Raw genomic sequence first — 20864 nt, forward strand, 5'->3', positions numbered from 1 at the left:
TTTGTTAACAAGAAATTTGTGGAGTGGTTGAAAAATGAGTTTTAATGATTCCAACCTAAGTGTATGTAAACTTCTGACTTCAACTGTATGTCAATGATATGAAATGGCTAGTCCTGTATGGGTAGCCATTACGTGCCTGCTGTTGCTGGGTTTCAAGGTATATACTACTAATATAGGCTACTGTAGTGTCAGAGACAAAAAGGGGTCTTGTACTGTAAGTGGTTTGTTGCGTCCATAATGGGTCAATTAGCCTCTGGCATTAGGCCTTTGTAACTGGCCTGAGAGCGACTGGGTCCTGCATAATATAACATTATCTTGAGGTTACTCAAGGATAGACACTCAGAGAGAGAGAGAGAGAGGGAAAAAGAGAGAGCAGAGAGAGACAGATTTACAGCAAAATTGCTTTGCTGTTAAAGACATCTGTACAAGATGGGGGTGGTAAGTGCTTGGATAAGAGTGTCTGCTATATGAAATAAATGTACATCTAAAAAGTAATTGAGATGATGACCATGTGACCAGCCAACTCCAGCCAACTCGTCATGAACTATTAACCAATTGAAAAACACCCAATCTTGGGTGAGTGCTTAAATAGAAGTCATTGGATCTGGCAGTAAAGGTACAAGCTGGGATCCTGTGATACAAAGGGAATGTGAGCTCAGGCCAAAAGTCGTGCACTATGACTTGCACTACGGAATAGGGTGCCATTTCAAATGCAAGACCAGTCCCAGTACTCCCATGACCTCCCAAACCCATAGAACAGTCGTCTGCAGTCTAAAACAGGGCCTGCTCAAAATGATTTACTGTATATGCAAATAACCCTTTGGAGTTTGGGCTGCCAAAAGCAGCACAACATACCTTGAAAAGGGTGCCATTTCAGACACAGCCCCAGTACTGAGACCTACAGATCAGTTGTCTGTTAGCTGTCTAAAAGGAGGGCAGGAGAAGGCTGTAGACAGACTGAGAGGGTGGTGATGGATGCAGTGGCATAAACTTGGCATCCAGGGTGGAGGGAGGCCAGCTCAGAGGGTGCCAGAGAAATGCCAGAGGGCTCCGCTGTGTTGGCATGGCCTGTTATTGGAGCAGTCACAGGCATCAGTGACATGCCAAATGCCACCCTCGCCTGAACAGTGGCTCTGAACAGTAACTAACCAGTGAGAGAAAAAGAATAGCCATCTGCACTAGTCGTATGTGGTTGGATGATGTCCTAGGTGTGGGGACCAGAAGTCCTCACAAGGATAGTAAAAACAAGGAAAATTCGGATAAGTGGGGAATATATCGCCAGGCCCAACAAGGAAAAAGCCTATTTTAGGGGTTAAGTTTAGGGTGAGGATTACAATTAGAATTAGGGTTAGGGATTGGGGGTGAGGTTTAGGTTTCAAGGTTAGGGGTAGGTTTAGGGGTTAGGGTTAAGGCTAAGGACAAAAGGATTTTGAATGGGAATAAATGTTTTGGTCCCCATAAGGATAGTGTTTTTGTGTGTGTGTGTGTATGTATGTGTGTTTATTTTAGATAAAGGGTGACATTTTGACTATTCAACTTAGCATTTGTTGTAGTCCAAATAGTGTTTAGTTTCAAATACACTGTGTGGCAAAGCTCTAAACCTAAATACAGACTTTCGACCCTTGCATGGATGTCACGCTGCACAATTAAAAGCTTCTGGAATACATGAAACAACACATTGAGTGAAAAATCAAAATCCTCCCTGTTGGCTTTTCATTCGAATCAGAGGTGGGATTCATCCCAACAACTTTCATTCCCTATTCCCTGCCTTCTAGAATCTAATACGCTATGATATGCCATCAATCTACACATCGTCAAAATTGATCTATTTTACAAGTCGACTTGTTCTCACTACCTTTGATCAGTGGACTTGACGGGGTAGAAAATGTCTTTTGAGAATATTATTGTTTCGAAAACATTGTTGAGGTACAATCCTGACATGGGCACAGCCATTAACCGGTTGATGATCATGTTCAATGGGAGGCATCTAAAAATAATTGCAGGCTGCTTCATGTGATCTAGTGGAGGTTGCCATGACAACCCTGCTTGTTTTCATGTCAAAGGGGCCAGCTGAGACTATGCCAGCTCTGTAGCGGGATGGAATGAGGCAGGGAGGGATGGAGTGAGGCAGGGAGGGATGGAGTGAGGCAGGGAGGGATGGAGGGAGGCAGGGAGGGAGCCAGAAAGAGGAGTAAAAACCCAGGGCTGTCAAGTCACTCTCTCCTTTTCCTCCTCCTCTTCCTCTCGCCCAATCTTTCTCTCCATCTTTATTCTCTCCCTCTCCATCTCTCTCTTTCTCTCCATCTCTCTCCATCTTTCCCTTCCTCTTTCTCCTCGTCTTTCTCTCCATCTCTCTCTCTCTCTCTCCTCTCTCTCTCTCTCCATCTTTATTCTCTCCCTCTCCATCTCTCTCTCTCTCCCCCTCTCTCTCTCTATCTTTATTCTCTCCCTCTCCATCTCTCTCTTTCTCTCCATCTTTCCCTTCCTCTTTCTCCTCATCTTTCTCTCCCTCCCTCCCTCTCTCTCTCTCCATCTTTATTCTCTCCCTCTCAATCTCTCTCTTTCTCTCCATCTTTCTCTCTCTCTCCATCTTTCCCTTCCTCTTTCTCCTCGTCTTTCTCTCCCTCCCTCCCTCTCTCCCTCTCTCTCTCTCTCCATCTTTCCCTTCCTCTTTCTCATCGTCTTTCTCTCCCTCTCTCTCTCTCTCTCCATCTTTCCCTTCCTCTCTCTCCCTCTCTCTCCATCTTTCCCTTCCTCTTTCTCCTCGTCTCCCTCTCCATCTCTCTCTTTCTCTCCATCTTTCTCTCTCTCTCTCCCTCTCTCTCTTTCTCTCCATCTTTCCCTTCCTATTTCTCCTCGTCTTTCTCTCCATCTCTCTCTCTCTCTCTCGCCCTCCAGCTCTCTCTCTCTCTCCATCACAAAATGTTTCTTAATCTCTTTGCAACCTGGCCTCAGGGAAATTTGTAGGATTTGGTATGTAAATGAGTTCCCTCCATTTAGTATGATATATTACTTGACGTTAGGTCACGTCATGAATTGAAAAGTGGTCGTACAATATCATACGAATTGGATGAAGTAACTTATCATTCGTATTATAGTATTATACATCTTTTTCTGAAACCAGGCTGCTTTTGAGGTACATTTTTAGTTAGCTGAACAAATGACAAAAGTTAGAATTTACTTAAAAGGTTAGGAGAACTAATAACAAAGTTTAGGATAATTTACATAGCAGGTTAGGTGAATTAAGTTAAGGAAAGGGCTTAGGGGAAGGTTTAGCTAAAATGTTACAGTTGTCCCCAACGCGACTCCAACATGTAACCTTTGGATTGCTAGATGGTATATGCCCACCCATCTGACCTCCATCATTTTGTTTCTGTCTTAAGTAACCAGACCATTATTGCATTTGTAATGTAACATATCATACTTGGAGGTGCAAAAATCAAATGTAAAAAAGTCGGTCTGTCCAATGAGTCCGATCTGTTCTTTGCCCAGTATCTACTTTCCCTCCCATCTGTACAGAGAGGAGAGCCTAATACATGGGCATACCACTCCTGGCTCCATGGAAACACAACGTACTTCAGGGACACATAGTCAGTTAGTCTTTGACTCATTTTCACTATTTTCTTACTGTGGCCATATTCAAGGGTACTGATGCTGAGGCTGATTCTCCCCCCTCTCCGCTCCCCTCCTCCGCCTATCCACAGACACTAGCAGCCAATCCCAACTACCCCCCCCCCCCCACACACACACACACACACCCCCCCTCCCTGCGGAGCTAAAAATGGAAAGGCTAAAAATAGACGGCAGAGATTTTTCACTTGAGAGAGCAAAAATTACCTGGAGCCAAAAAATGTCAGGCGGAGGCCTGTCGATGGGCTATTTATAGTGTTGGAACATGTGTAATCGGTCACAACGTGACAAGTGCAATTACAGAAGGAGACGTTGACATTTGTTCAGCCAATGTTCATATTATTTTTATAGACCCTGAGTGAACGGCAATCGAAACACTGCGTTGTGATGTTATTTCAGTACCGAGTCAACTCCACTCTTTTTGCTCAAATTGCACATGGTTCAGTGCCCTGAGTAAGAACACACAAAGGCCAGAATTCGCACACACACACACACACACACACACAAACACCAACTGTCCGTTTATTTAGTCTTTTCATGAGTTTGATGATTTTTTTGGTTTTCAGCTTATATTGTGCCAAATCCATTATGAACACCAAGACCTAGAAAACAAAGGGACTTCTTCCAGGAGATAGCAGATCAACCCCCAAAAAATTGCCCATATGAACTTAGTCATGTATTTCTATTTTGACATTTCATTTCAAATCAGCCGTGGCGTTGATTGTAAGTGATACACGTTACACGTTTCCTCTTGCACGTGATGCCAGCCTCTGGGGCTCGGTGGGATTGCTCGGAATAGAAATGTTCAGATCAATGGTGTACGGATGGGTACACCGTCCGTCGTTGGAGCGCTCGGCCAAGCCATCAAAAGTCTTCATTACGACCCCTCATCCCCAACGATGTTATCTTCCTTGTTAGTACTGATTGACTGATATTGATTTATTACCATGAGTGTATCATGAGGAATATACATAATTGGCCACTTAAATCTACAATGTTATGTTTGTTATTGTTTTTGCCAGTAATGTGATGACTCAGCACAGGAGCACTGGCAGCCTCATTTGGCCTAATTCTTAAAAGAGATGGATGTTTTTAAAAGCGTTTTAAAAGCAAGCGTGCACCAGAGATTACAATCATGTTCGACGTCACTCGTCGGTCTCCCTGAAAACAAAGGCCTTGTGGTCAGGATCTGAAACACCGTCTAAAATGGTAACCTAGCTGATTAATGCACAAAGGACAATGCTAAAGCCAGAGAGGTTTGTCTGAAATGGAAATGTGTGCTTACTGAGAAGGGAGACTAAAGGGAGGGGGTTCAGCTCTGTCTTTCTGATGTGGCTAGGAAGTGTCTAGGCTAGGGATGCAGTCTGTGAAGGACAGATGGTGTTCCTTTCCAAAAGGGTGGAGTGTATACTGGTGGTATTACAATCCCCTTTGCATGGTAGTAAAAGAAAGACAGAACGACACAGAGCAGAGTGGCTACGGATAGGTGTGTGTGTGTGTTTGTGTGTGGGGGGGGGGGGGGTAATCTCTGTATTACCTACAGTGCTCTAAGAAAAGCATCACACACACCGCCACATCAATTCATTTCCGCACTTTGCTTTTATCAAAACTAACTTGCAAGCCTTTCATCTTGCACATTTTCCATTCCAGCCTATTTTCAAAGAAACAACACAGGAAAAACCAATGTACTCCATCTGCCTTTTGCATCGTTCTTGAATTGCAGTGGCATTTGAGCATGGCATAAAAAAATACAAAAATGAACTTCAATTTTCTCAACAACAAAATAATATTTAAATGTATTTGGGTATATATTCCCATTCTAAATCAACTAATATGGCAGCTTAATGACTTGAAATATGTTTTACCATTTTGACACCATTGTGTCACCAGTAGGAGTAGTAACATCAATGACAATCTCTCACGGACAGACTACGTAAACATAAATGGTAATGTAGGTTTGTCATGATACCACAGGATGTGTGCGATAATGAGCAGTATTAGTGTCCCAGGTGTTAGCATCTTTTACATTTCGGAAGGGGAGGGGACATTTGGCCTGCCCCTAACTTGTCAAGAGAGAGGGTGGAGCTCTTCGTTCCAGGTTCCGATCCTCGTTTTGTCTCTTCTCTTAACACGTATGGACCCAGAACTTAATCGAGCATCTGACCAATTAAGCAAGTCTTTGGTTCTGGGTTAACTGAGATTATACCATTTGACAGTTACACCAATGATCCATTTTAGGTAAAAATAGGATTTTCTGAAATGGAGGCCACAGATGCTCAAATCTAACCTAATTAACCCTTTAAAAATAATTTACTAAAGTGATATGATTAATAATTTTGCTCACAATGTAATTTCCCTTCATTTAAATTGAGTAACACCAAATGACACTTTAGATCAAATTATCAATGGAATTCTCAAATGTATGACAGACTAAAAGGGTGTGATTAGCTAACAATTTCCTTTAATATAGACCCCTCATCCAATAACAATTTGCCACTAGAGGGAATGCTAAAGATCCTTGTATATCTTTGTAATCGTTGTGATTTTCAAGGCGTTCACACCAAATGACATTAAACTTCGGGACACATATGATATTTGTAAAAACAAGTTATTTTAATAGGCGTCTTTCTTTTTATTGATGATCTATACAATATATACAAATAGTGTGTTTACCTTCTAACATAAACAAATAATAGATATCTAAATCTCAATAGATTTCGAAATCCCCGAAACATGTCACTATACAACTCTACTGGGTCACTACTGGGACAAGCAAATTGGCTTACTCTAAGTACTTTAAAGATGGAGTCCGCATTAGGGGAAAACAGCACTACAGTCCGCCCCATGGCCGTAGTTATTGTTTTGTTGACAAAGCAGAGTTGGGTAGCGTCACGCATTGAGGTAAAAATTGCAGTCCATATTGTGCTGTTCTATCGCTCGTGCAGTGACGTCAGAGGGGAAGAAAACGGTGTTTGTTGTTTGCAGTAACTTCTTTGTTGTTGTATAATATCCCAAACTGACGTGGCCGTTTCACCAATTAAGGATTCTAGCTTTAAACAATGCTTAAACAGAAAGTTTTGCTGTATAAATGACTTGTATTACGTTTTATCATTGATAAACAGACCAATGTAAACAAAAACATGTACGATGTGTAGCTATTTGGGATAGGGGGCAATATTTTCACGTCCGGATGAAAAGCGTGACCAAAGTAAACTGTCACTCAGGCCCAGATGCTAGGATATGCATATAATTGGTAGAATTAGATAGAAAACACTCTAAAGTTTCTAAAACTGTTAAAATTATGTCTGTGAGTATAACAGAACTGATATAGCAGGCGAAACCCCGAGGACAAACCATCCCCCCCCAAACAATGTTCTCCTTACCACTGTTTTCAATGGAGAGTACTATAATTATAAGCCCAATTCCTCCCAAATTGCAGTTCCCTGGGCATCCACTAGATGTCAACAGTCTTTAGAAAGAGATTCAGGCTGGTTTTTGGAAAAATGACCCAGAAATTGTCGTTTTTCTAGGTGGCTCCCATTTTAGCTGTAGTGTTTCCAAGCGCGTGGAGGAAAGCGCGTTCTTTCTTATTTATCTCCGGTAATGAACATACTATTCTCCGTCTTAAATTGTATTGTTTATTTGCGTATTAGGATACCTAAGGTTTGATTATAAACGTTGTTTGACTTGTTTGGAAAAGTTTATTAGTAACGTTTAGGATTAATTTTGTATGCATTTTGATGGAGGGAAACTGAGTGGATTATTGACTGAATCGCGCCAGCTAAACTGAGTTTTTATGGATTTAAAGAAGGACATTATCGAACAAAAGGACCAATGTAACTGGGACCTTTTGGAGTGCCAACAGAAGAAGATCTTCAAAGGTAAGGCATATATTATATCGCTATTTCTGACTTTCGTGTCGCAACTCCCTGGTTGAAAATGATTTGTTATGCATTTGTGTGCTGGGCGCTGTCCTCAGATAATCGCATTGTTTGCTTTCGCCGTAAAGCCTTTTTGAAATCTGACATGCAGGCCGGATTAACAAGAAGCTAAGCTTTATTTTGATGTATGGCACTTGTGATTTCATGAAAGTTTCATATTTATAGTAATTTAATTTGAATTTGGCGCTCTGCCGTTTCACCGGATGTTGTCGAGTTGTCCAGCTAGCGGCACACCTTTCCCAAACAGGTTTAAAGTGTTTTTCATGGTTGCAAAGGCGAGGGACGCAAATGCTACCGCAATTCAAGAATGACTCTTTTAGCTCCTTAGATGTACTGCCACACTCTCCTGGGCCTGTATTCATTAAGCGTCTCAAACAGGAGTGCTGATTTATGATCAGTTTCGCCTTATAGATCACAATGAATAAGATTAAAAGGATAGGGGGCACTTGATCCTAGATCAGTACTCCTACTGTAGAGACGCTTTATGAATACAGGCACTGGACTGAAAGTCTTCAATTAGTGTGCTCAACCAAATTGGTCACCTACACAAGACAATGCATATTCAGTTTGCAGCTGTGGGCTGAAATTCTCCTGGCTGCCCACAAACAAAATCTTAGCCCATTGGAAATTCATGAATTGCATTTCAATTTACTTCCTGAACAGACTGAATTTCAAACGGAATTGACTCCAACCCTGCTGTTTGGAGTCTACCATAGAAATATAATTCCTAGAACATAATTCTGTATCTTTGGTAGGCACCAAGCAATGGGGTTGGAGTCAATTCACTTTTGTAAGAATGATATTTATACGGTACCTTCATAGGGGGGATGGATAGAGGCTTGCCCTGCTTGTCCAGGGAGATGTAGGTGAAGAAGGCCGTGACGGCCCGATACTTCCCCTTCTCAGCCTCTATCAGAGGATCGGCGTCCACAAACACCTCGATCTCCATAGACTTGTTACTGGCGAAGGTCGCCCTCCCCGAGACAGTTACCACACAGCCTGGGGACGAAGAGGGAACATTTCATCAATGGACCCTATAACATAACAGGAATACTGCAGCATGCAATTACCACATATAGGAAATTTGACGTGATATCTACATAAATAATCGGCACCTCCTTGTGGACAATTTTCAAAGGGAAGTTGAGACATCCCGCGGCTAGAGGATTTGTCAGTATTACAGCAATTTAGGCCATGCTGTGCATTACTATAAGTAAAATGTTGCCAAAGGTATGACAATAATAGTCCGAGTTGGCTAAAGTACGGGGTTCTGGAAGTGAATTAGACCTCTGAACCTGTGTTCCGGTTCAGATTGGCGAGAGATTAAAGTCAAACTATGAGTAGGCACAGGAATTACAAGTCGAAGCTCCCAAGATGCCAGGCAACAGTTTAGAATTTGGCTTTGCAAGACCGAAAAACAACAACACTGGTTTCGTCAAATGTTTCTTACAAAGTCATTCAATGACTTGTACAACACAATATCTGATGCCTGTGCCTCTGAGTGAAAGATATGAAAAGAAAGAACACATCTTTATTTCTAAGCACTGAACAACTCAACTTTTTTAATGTTCCATCCACCCAGGGAATAATTAAGACTTATTTGTTTTTCATCCTTGTTCACTTTTATCTCAGCCAACCATGTTAAACAACAACAAAGTGCTCACAGCAGCATATCCTCCGGCACAAGACGACAACTAAGTGTGAATTTACATCTGGTTGGTTTTGCTAATGGTCTTTGTTGAGAACATAGACACGGAATATAATCGGTGCTGTAAAAAAAATAATAACGTTATTGGTTGACCAGTTTATGGTGTATTAAGAAGGAAAATGTCGTTTTTATTGGTCAAAGTCATTATTTTTTAATTAACATTTCAATGCATCTGCAACATGGCTGCATTCAAAATAACTCATCAAATGTGCAAAATCTAGGCCAATTCACAATAAAACGGAACGGAAAACATACAAAAAATGTGGACTTGAACCTGAAAGGCCAAACAGGCAGTATATCTAGAAAGTACATCTGCCGCTGGCACTGAGACCACAGACTTTGCACAGACGTGCGTCAACCGTGCCAGGAACCACACTCGTCATCCAAAGTTTCCCTCTCACGTCTGCTCGCTTTGATCTTATCAACTCTGGATCTCATCACAATTTCACCTCTTTTATTTTTCCATTACACTCGGCCAGATGAGAGAGACAGCCTTACGAGACATGCCTCTCCTGTAATGCCTGAACTACTGAAAACACAGTCTATACAGTCATGGCGGTTCAACTAGGCACCACGAGCTCTGATGGTTTTTGCTTTGGGTCTAGTACTGGTCTCAAGTGGTAAACACACTCACCCTAGATCTTTCAAATGGTCCTGATTCTAGTCGGTACATAAACAGTGAGACAAACACAAAAGTAGTCCAGTAATAGCCCAATGAAACCCTTCAACCCCCTAAAATCAATGTCCGCGCCCCTGCAGAAATCGAATTAGCGTCATAAAAACATCCCCGTCAAAATCTCTCTGTTTAAAGTTAGAGATATCTGCGTCTCGATCCACCGCATCCGCCGACGTAACAGTTCCGCATCTGCGGTGAAACGTCACAGAGTTAAGAGTGGTGTTTGTCAGACCATGACACAACCCGAAAATCGGCCTCCTCACAAAATTGTCTGTAGCGCCCAAACAGTTTAGCCTAAATACTAATATGACCCCTATGTGTGAAGGTGAGACTCATGAACACGTACATGTCGGTTGTAGGCCTCACAAGACTCGTCTCAAGGTCCCCCGGTACCAGTCTAAAAAATGAATGGCAGTATATATGGAGACTGTTTAGTGACAACAATAAGAGGTTAAATACAAGTACAAAAAAATATATAATAATAATGTTTCCGGATCTTTCTTATATCGCTCAGCTATAGGATAGACACTTCAGAACAAACTTCCTTTAGATTTTTTGGGGAGAGACTATCTATTGTTCCATGTAGTGAATTTGTTATTCAATGCGCTTGTATAACATCAAATACTTTTGAATATATATTTTTTATAATTCAAGGGGTGTTACAATTCTAAATCAAATAACAAAATAATCCTTGGTACGACCTTTTTAAAACAATTCCATATAAATTAATCAAAAAAAGAAACGTCCTCTCACTGTCAACTGCGTTTATTTTCAGTAAACTTAACATGAGTAAATATTTGTATGAACATAAGATTCAACAACTGAGACATAAACTGAACAAGTTCCACAGACATGTGACTAACAGAAATTCAAAAATGTGTCCCTGAACAAAGGGGGGGGGGGTCAAAATCAAACGTAACAGTCAGTATCTGGTGTAGCCACCAGCCACCAGATTTGCCAGTTCTTGCTGTGAGATGTTACCCCACTCTTCCACCAAGGCACCTGCAAGTTCCTGGACATTTTTGGGGGGAATGGCCCTAACCCTCACCCTCCGATCCAACAGGTCCCAGACGTGCTCAATGGGATTGAGATCCGGGCTTTTCGCTGGCCATGGCAGAACACTGACATTCCTGTCTTGCTGGAAATCATGCACAGAACGAGCAGTATGGCTCGTGGCATTGTCATGCTGGAGGGTCATGTCAGGATGAGCCTGCAGGAAGGGTACCACATGAGGGAGGAGGATGTCTTCCCTGTAACGCACAGCGTTGAGATTGCTTGCAATGACAACAAGCTCAGTCCGATGATGATGCTGTGACACACCGCCCCCAGACAATGACGGACCCTCCACCTCCAAATCGATCCTGCTCCAGAGTACAGGTCTCGGTGTAACGCTCATTTCTTTGACGATAAACACAAATCCAACCATCACCCCTGGTGAGACAAAACCGCAATTCGTCAATGAAGAGCACTTTTTCCCAGTCCTGTCTGGTCCAGGGACGGTGGATTTGTGCCCATAGGCGATGTTGTTGCCAGCGATGTCTGGTGAGGACCTGCCTGACAACAGGCATACAAGCCCTCAGGCCAGCCTCTCTCAGCCTATTGCGGACAGTCTGAGCACTGATGGAGGGATTGTGCGTTCCTGGTGTAACTCGGGCAGTTATTGTTGCCATCCTGTACCTGTCCCGCAGGTATGATGTTCGAATGTACCGATCCTGTGCAGGTGTTGTTACACGTGGTCTGCCACTGCGAGGACGATCAGCTGTCCGTCCTTTCTCCCTGTAGCGCTGTCTTAGGCATCTCACAGTGCGGACATTGCAATTTATTGCCCTGGCCACATCTGCAATCTTCAGTCCTCATGCCTCCTTGCAGCATGCACATTTACGCAGATGAGTAGGGACCCTGGGCATCTTTCTTTTGGTGTTTTTCAGAGTCAGTAGAAAGGCCTCTTTAGTGTCCTAAGTTTTCATAACTATGATCTTAATTGCCTACCATCTGTAAGCTGTTAGTGTCTTAACGACTGTTCCACTGGTTCATTAATTGTTAATGGTTCATTGAACAAGCATGGGAAACAGTGTTAAAACCCTTTACAATGAAGATCTGTGAAGTTATTTTTATTTTTACGAATTATCTTTGAAAGACAGGGCCCTGAAAAAGGGACGTTTCTTTTTTTGCTGAGTTTAGTAGTACCCCCAGCCCCGGTTTAGACAGGATTTAGACTCTTATGGGATTAAACCATTAGTTTCTATTTACAGAGAAAAGTAGGTTGGAGTCTCGGCGCTGTGTGGAAGAGTGCACTGCTACTTGTTTAAAGACTTCCTCCAGCAATTTTCAAACTTTTACTGTTGAAAAGCAATATCCCAAGTATGAATACGGTAAAGTACACAAACAAAAGGGTAAAAAAAAATGTTTTAAGCAAAATAGTGTTATTTTTAGACACAACTGCAAACCAGGAGTAAGGCATTCAGGGAGTTGGTCTGATGGGAATCCCTGATGTCATCGCCCCCCCCCCCCCCCCCCCCCCTCTTGCTTGAGGAACAATAGAGAAAAAAAAACAGGAAAGGCCCCTCCCCCCACTTGTGATGTCATGATTTACCTGGACTACCTATTGAGATTAGCCTTTTGTTACATATATCAGGTGTTAAATGAGGTGAAAAGGCAACTGGAGGGGCACATTAAGGGCTCAGTCAAACCATGTGATACATGGTAGTGAGAGTGATCTTTAAATCCACCATTTACCTTATTGAATTTGATCTGTCTTCCCTATGCGGCCTCTCTCTCTCTCTCTCTCTCTTTCTCCCTCTCTCTCTCTCTCTCTCTCTCTCTCTCGCTCTCTCTCTCTCTCTCGCTCTCTCTCGCTCTCTCTCTCGCTCTCTCTCCCCGACACATTCAGGGTGATGGATGAGGTGCAGAGAAACAAATTGAACCGCTGCCTCAAACTCCTCTACAGCCGCAAAACGGACTGCCAGATGGGATACATCAGACCAGGAAACTGAGTACGTAGAGAACAAGTCACTTACTCTCACCCATCTCCCATCTCCTGCTAGGAAGGTAAGCATGCATGCCCCAACGTGTCAAAGGAATCTTCACCTAAAATCTTCAGGTGTCATACGCCCTATATACTGCTCATTGCATTTCAAAATGAGCAGGTAACGCATACATTGCAAGTAACACATATATATGCACAGCCTTGACATTGACATAGTAAAAAATACAAGATCATTCCTGCTACAAACATTTGAGTATTATGGTGTTTTTGCAACGGAGTTCAAGTGCTGTTTTGCGGACCAAAAACATTGTACACCATAAGTCAAAGTCCTGTATAAACACATAATTAATAGAGTAGGCCAAGGGAACATGTGTTAGAAATTGGTGGGACCACCCACAACTCATAGACCAATCAGCTGAAAGCTGCCACTTTCAAAGCATGCCGGTTTATACGGTCTTTTTCCATCGCCGATAAGCGGAAAAACCCCCCTACCTTGTGTGGGTTGACAGGTTGAAGAGATGACCAGCATTCTGTGCTGAACCACAACATATTCCTGATGCACTAGCATCCTGTTTGACTCTCCCGCATTGTCAATGTTCTCTAAAAAGACAAACGGTTGCATCCTGTGTGTGTATTCATCGGTGAGTATATTCAACAGCGATCACACGGCCCGAACGCATTGGTTTACGCAAGATGCTGCAAAGGCAGCTGAGTCAGTGACAGTATTGATTGCGTTTTTGTCTGAGGTGTCTATCTGAGAGGTCTAAGTGGGTCTGTCCACTCTTGATGGATGAGATGCAGAGAGGCACCATTTCAACTACACTCTCTTAATGCTAACAGACCACATACCTCTATGGTGGTCTCCTACTGATCCCTACATCGTGGGATGGGAACACCGTGCTGGTGACAACCATAACACTGGCATTACTGGAATAAATACAGCACTGTGTATCTGGATCATGTCATAACACAACAACTTTAGTGCTCATTGCTCAGCCTCTAACGGCTACGGTTTTCCAAATCTTGGCAAGAAATTCAGACAATTGCTTGGCTTCTAAGGGCTAGTACTTACCACATAACCAACTGCCAGCTCCTTCCATCCATGAAATTAAAATGGTATTTATTTTAATAGGCAAGTCAGTTAAGAACAAATTCTTATTTACAATGACAGCCTACTAGGGAACAGTGGGTGAACTTCCTTGTTCATGGGCAGAATGACAGATTTTTACCTCGTCAGCTTGGGGATTCGATCCAAGCAACCTTCCGGTTACTGGCCCAACGCTCTAACCACTAGGCTACCTGCCACCCCTCATCAAATGCACCTCATCAAGTAACATGGCTTCCATGAGATACATGATGAAGAAACTTTTGTTGAGAACAAAACCCATCTCTAAAAGCATGAGCCTGTACAACTAAACAACCAAATAAACCCTGGAATGATAACACCGGCGATGCTTTTATAGGTTTCAAGTTAAACACGGTTTATTAAAGATTCACAAATTGTAAAAGCTCTGTCAAGTTCACATCACACAGATAGACTAAGGCAGCTCTGGAGTTTCAGATGGGTAATTGAGCCAAGACTGTGACATGGCATATGGGTCAACGGTGTCATGGAATGGCAGTTTCTCGCTCAAATTATGCAGATAGAATGTCCATTTTTCAGAAATGGATGTGTCCCTCTGCCGGGTTTAATTGATAATGGCCTTCACCCAAGATCAACAGTACATCAACATTCTGTGTGAAGGCTCCTATTGCACTTGCTAATGTGAGTGTATTATGGCTGAAGCAGAGAATAAATTATTCACTGTATTGACATCCAGGTAAGGAAACAGGAAGTAATGGATTGCCATCAATGATTTATATCCTCTCAGCAATAAGCAATATTAGCCTTTGCCAGGAATAATGTAAATGGGAAATAAGGTAAAATACCATGTTTTTTTCCCAGATACGGTAAAAAACAAAAGTGGCTGGTATTGATAAGCTCAAATGTGACACAGGTTAGCTAATCCACATGCAACATGCTGCTTGTCGAAGGTTGAAAGATGAAGGCAGTTGAATTTGACACATTCTCAGGTAATGGTGTGTTCTGAAGCTGTTAATCCTCAGTTAGCAGGTTAGCCTACACTAGAAGGAGCGCCATGAAAGTAGCTGGGACGTACTGTACCGTTGCACCACAGCAGTCATGCTAGTAAACATGTGTGAATAAATAAAATATATTTAATATAAAGCTGTAAATAAATCTCCAATCAAGTGAATTACCTGTAATTATGCAGTATCTACTGTATATTATTTAGTATTAACACATTTTGTTCTACATTGCTTGTAGTAAATCGGAGGGGACCAAGGACAAAAATCTGAGGGACAGTCCGTTTACTATTTCCTTACCTTTCATGATCTTGCGATGGAAGTTGATGGCATCCACAGAGGCGGTGACTATGTTGGTCTTGCAGTGTCGGGCCGCCACAATTCCGGCCACCTCGTCCATCAGTTTCATTGTCACACCTGGGGAGACCAGATAGCATGTGACTCCTATGTTGTCATTAAATCAAATCTTTCCTCTAATATAATTTCCCCACAGTATATAATAAAAGTATTCAAGTATTCTTTCATACAGTGCCTTGCGAAAGTATTCGCCCCCCTTGAACTTTGCGACCTTTTGCCACATTTCAGGCTTCAAACATAAAGATATAAAACTGTATTTTTTGTGAAGAATCAACAACAAGTGGGACACAATCATGAAGTGGAACGACATTTATTGGATATTTCAAACTTTTTTAACAAATCAAAAACTGAAAAATTGGGCGTGCAAAATTATTCAGACCCCTTAAGTTAATACTTTGTAGCGCCACCTTTTGCTGCGATTACAGCTGTAAGTTGCTTGGGGTATGTCTCTATCAGTTTTGCACATCGAGAGACTGAAATTCTTTCCCATTCCTCCTTGCAAAACAGCTCGAGCTCAGTGAGGTTGGATGGAGAACATTTGTGAACAGCAGTTTTCAGTTCTTTCCACAGATTCTCGATTGGATTCAGGTCTGGACTTTGACTTGGCCATTCTAATACCTGGATATGTTTATTTTTGAACCATTCCATTGTAGATTTTGCTTTATGTTTTGGATCATTGTCTTGTTGGAAGACAAATCTCCGTCTCAGGTCTTTTGCAGACTCCATCAGGTTTTCTTCCAGAATGGTCCTGTATTTGGCTCCATCCATCTTCCCATCAATTTTAACCATCTTCCCTGTCCCTGCTGAAGAAAAGCAGGCCCAAACCATGATGCTGCCACCACCATGTTTGACAGTGGGGATGGTGTGTTCAGGGTGATGAGCTGTGTTGCTTTTACGCCAAACATAACATTTTGCATTGTTGCCAAAAAGTTCAATTTTGGTTTCATTTGACCAGAGCACCTTCTTCCACATGTTTGGTGTGTCTCCCAGGTGGCTTGTGGCAAACTTTAAACAACACTTTTTATGGATATCTTTAAGAAATGGCTTTCTTCTTGCCACTCTTCCATAAAGGCCAGATTTGTGCAATATACGACTGATTGTTGTCCTATGGACAGAGTCTCCCACCTCAGCTGTAGATCTCTGCAGTTCTTCCAGAGTGATCATGGGCCTCTTGGCCGCATCTCTGATCAGTCTTCTCCTTGTATGAGCTGAAAGTTTAGAGGGACGGCCAGGTCTTGGTAGATTTGCAGTGGTCTGATACTCCTTCCATTTCAATATTATCGCTTGCACAGTGCTCCTTGGGATGTTTAAAGCTTGGGAAATCTTTTTGTATCCAAATCCGGCTTTAAACTTCTTCACAACAGTATCTCGGACCTGCCTGGTGTGTTCCTTGTTCTTCATGATGCTCTCTGCGCTTTTAATGGACCTCTGAATCTATCACAGTGCAGGTGCATTTATACGGAGACTTGATTACACACAGGTGGATTGTATTTATCATCATTAGTCATTTAGGTCAAAATTGGATCATTCAGAGATCCTCACTGAACTTCTGGAGAGAGTTTGCTGCACTGAAAGTAAAGGGGCTGAATCATTTTGCACGCCCAATTTTTCAGTTTTTGATTTGTTAAAAGAGTTTGAAATATCCAATAAATGTCGTTCCACTTCATGATTGTGTCCCACTTGTTGTTGATTCTTCACAAAAAAATACAGTTTTATATCTTTATGTTTGAAGCCTGAAATGTGGCAAAAGGTCGCAAAGTTCAAGGGGGCCGAATACTTTCGCAAGGCACTGTATACGGCATTGATCAGTTTCAGTGCCATAAGAACATGTCCTACTTTGCAGTCTATTTTTAAGACTATTTAATCACTTTTTCCCCCTTTTTCACAATGTATTTGTAACGGCGTTCTTCGTTTGTCGCAATAAAGTCGGACCGAAATGCAGCGTGTTGGTTACTCATGTTTTTAATGGAACAAATGACGATACACGAAATAACTTATAAATACAAAAACAACAAACGGAACGTGAAAAAACCTATACAGCCTGTCTGGTGAACACTAACACAGAGACAGGAACAATCACCCACAAAATACAAAGTGAAACCCAGGCTACCTAAATACGGTTCCCAATCAGAGACAACGAGAATCACCTGACTCTGATTGAGAACTGCCTCAGGCAGCCAAACCTATGCAACACACACCCCTAATCAGCCACAATCCCAATAACTAAAAAACCCCACTAAGAAATATAACAAACATAAACCCATGTCACACCCTGGCCTGACCAACTAATTAACTAAAACACAAAATACTAAGACCAAGGCGTGACAGTATTGACAATTAGCTCATGAGGAGGAGGCACTAGGAATGTCAAAATGGAAGACTGGCATTGGGCCTAGTAAGAAAATGGAACAACTGCATTTATTTCAGTCCATTCTAATCAAATGCATGATCTCTGATATCGATTGGGAGCCTCAAAATCAGTGGTGCGCATCTCTGTTGCATAGACAGAGAGAGCGAGAGACAAAGTGAAAAAGAGAGAGAGAAAGAAAGTGAGAAAGAGAGAGAGCGATAGAGAAAGAGAGAGATGTACAGCAAAATAGAGAGTTAGGAGGGAGAGAGTCCATCGCTGATGATGATTCCAGATTGCTGTCGGCTGAGAGTGCACCGAGATAAGGGGAAGGGGGATGGATTTCCTGTGTGGAGACAGGATGTGATGTATGAGGGCTGGCAGACTGTCCAATCATTCCCTTCATGGCCACAGCCAGAGATTGATGCCGACCAGAGGTGTCAGCGCTGACAGGAAGATAGTAAACGCTGCAGAACTCTTTGATACGTTCCCCCTGTGCCAGAGAGCTCTATGACAATAAATTGCCTATTCACACCTACTGATGCACAGACCTAGACACGCATACCCACGAACACACACACACACACACACACACAGTTCTGATGAAGACCTAATTACAACGATCAGAACTTCAAGATTGTATCTTGCAATCAGAATGTATTACGTAGCCTGGCTCGACATGAGACAGCACAGCTCATTTTCTCTGCGAAGTACCAGACATTTAGACGAGGCCAAATGTAGTCATTATGCTAGTAGCATCTTAAGTGCTGGGAAAGATGCAAAGCCACATTTGAGATTGCTTATGTAATACAGTACCAGACATGAATGCCCGTCACTCTCAATGCTTCTCTTGCTGAGGAAACGTAAGCACGGGGTTCTAGGATAGTAGCCATAAGATCGAAACATGCACACTTCCAGTGGCTTTGAGCAGGTGCTGGAGATCAAAGAGAGCTATAAGTTCAGCAAAAATACAAAGATACGTTTTGACTCACTATGATCTATGCTACAACTTTGAGGCGTGGGTATGTTAAAGCTGAGAGAACTCATTTGATGGGGTTGATACTTCTAACAGCCTGCTGACGTGCTGCAGTGTGCTTTAACTTGCCTGCCTGAGGTTGCACGTTGCACAGACATACTGTAGATAGTCATGAATGGGGGTTAATGGTCGTTTTGGAATGGTAAAAAAAGATGAATGTTGCAAGGGTTGAGTCTATAGGCAACACGGCTACCTCCAAACTGTATTCTAGACCAGTGCTATGGCTCTGGAATAGGTTTGATGGCATACAGGTGTGAAAGTAACCCATTTTTTCAATTATATTTAACCTTTATTGAACCAGGAAGTCCCATTAAGGAAGGACATCTTTATCAAGGGAGACCTGACTAAGAAGGGGCCTCCATACATGCCGTAAAAACAGACAGTATGTGGGAAGCTATTTACAGGGGAGGCAATCGCATCCTTTACGTTCTCACCTCCCTCATCTTCACAATGGAAGACAGCAGGAAGCTGCCCTCTGGAGAAAAAAAAGTCCCTGCCCGTCTTCCTTATTTCCCTTGTTTCTCCCATTTGATGTGGTTGTGCATCTAAAAAGGTGACAGCAGCCAGCGTGCTCTCAGTGTGTGGACAGGGGAAGTTATTATCCATCGGTGTAGGCTCATTGTCAATGACCGTGTGTGTGATGAAGCATCGTGAGACACTGCATTGTTTTTTTCCCCCTCTCAGCCCCACGTGAAAATTGATGGGATCTCACCTCGGATTGAATTTCCCTTGAGTCTAGGGAAATGCCACTAGCATATATTCAGGAGCTGTCGGAAGTCGTGTCTGTGCATGCAGCCGCCCTGCTGCTGCTGCTCACTGCTACCACTTCCTAGAGACCCTCTTGCGAGCCATTAATCAGAACTGAATGTAAACAGAACTGGATGTAAACCAGAACATATTTAGTGTTTTTCTCTCAAAATACGCACTGTTTATTTTCCTACATGTATTGGTGCCTTTGGCTTTAGGCAATGAAGTCTCTCTCTGCCTTTATTCAACATTTATTAGAACGTTACAGTCCTGGAAATGACAGTGTTATCAAGGAATTCAAAATGGCGAAGTCAAATCTGTTGTAGTCGAGAGATGCTGCAAATGGGATTATACGCTGTATATGACAGTTTTATGTCATGGTGTTTGTTATTCCCTGGTATTTCTTCCTACGCCAAAATATATCTAATGTGCTAACACTATATTATGTTATCACTAATGCTAATGGCTAACACTATGTTATGTTATCACTAATGCTAATGGCTAACACTATGTTATGTTATCACTAATGCTAATGGCTAACACTATATTATGTTATCACTAATGCTAATGGCTAACACTATATTATGTTATCACTAATGCTAATGGCTAACACTATATTATGTTATCACTAATGCTAATGGCTAACACTATGTTATGTTATCACTAATGCTAATGGCTAACACTAGCACCTCCCATCGTTTAGGTTGAAAAAGCCCTGCGCCTGGAGACACATCATGAGTTTATACCTCCTCTCCAAACCAACCGACAGGAAATATCTTTCAAATGGAGAGAAAACCCATCTATAATGAAAAGGGAAAGGAAAGGGGATACCTAGTCAGTTGCACAAGTGAATGCATACAACCGAAATATGTCTTCCGCATTTAACCCCTTTGAATCAGAGAGGTGCAGGGGCTGCCTTAATCGATGTCCACGTCATCAGCGCCCGGGAAGCAGTTGTTGTTGGGGGTTAACTGCCTGGCTCAAGGGAGGGAATGTGTAAGAGGTCAGTGTCTCGACTGTATATTTCAAAATATGGCAACAGACGGGAAGGGGGACGGAGCTTGTTGAGATACGACTGGCCTCTCTTTGGATTGACCCCCGACTAGGGCTGTGGCAGCCACAAAATTTTGTCAGCTGGTGATTGTCAAGCAAACAACTGGCGGCCTCACGACAATTGACACCGTTAATTAACATAAACACATTTAGCATCTCCTGGCTTCTACACATAGCCTACAAGCCACTGATGTAGACCTTTGGAACATCTACATTTTAAAAAAGTCTAATAAATCCATATAGCCTGCACCTTCACAATGAATCCATTATTTATTTTAGACAGGTCTAAAGAAACATG

General features: G+C 42.3%; 1 protein-coding gene across 7 annotated transcripts in view; it reads right to left on the reverse strand.

The window, feature by feature from the left end:
* acot7 (acyl-CoA thioesterase 7) overlaps positions 1 to 20864 on the reverse strand; it is a 70174-nt gene that overhangs the window by 12609 nt on the left and 36701 nt on the right. For all 7 annotated transcript variants that reach the window (XM_064923176.1, XM_064923174.1, XM_064923175.1 and 4 more), the window contains 2 exons: positions 15327 to 15443; positions 8386 to 8570 (listed from right to left, as the gene is read on the reverse strand). In XM_064923176.1, coding sequence (XP_064779248.1) covers positions 8386 to 8570; positions 15327 to 15443 — 302 coding nt within the window. The remainder of the gene's footprint in view (positions 1 to 8385; positions 8571 to 15326; positions 15444 to 20864) is intronic.

The sequence above is a fragment of the Oncorhynchus masou genome, chromosome 18, assembly GCF_036934945.1.
Source record: "Oncorhynchus masou masou isolate Uvic2021 chromosome 18, UVic_Omas_1.1, whole genome shotgun sequence".
Taxonomy (NCBI): Eukaryota; Metazoa; Chordata; class Actinopteri; order Salmoniformes; family Salmonidae; genus Oncorhynchus; species Oncorhynchus masou.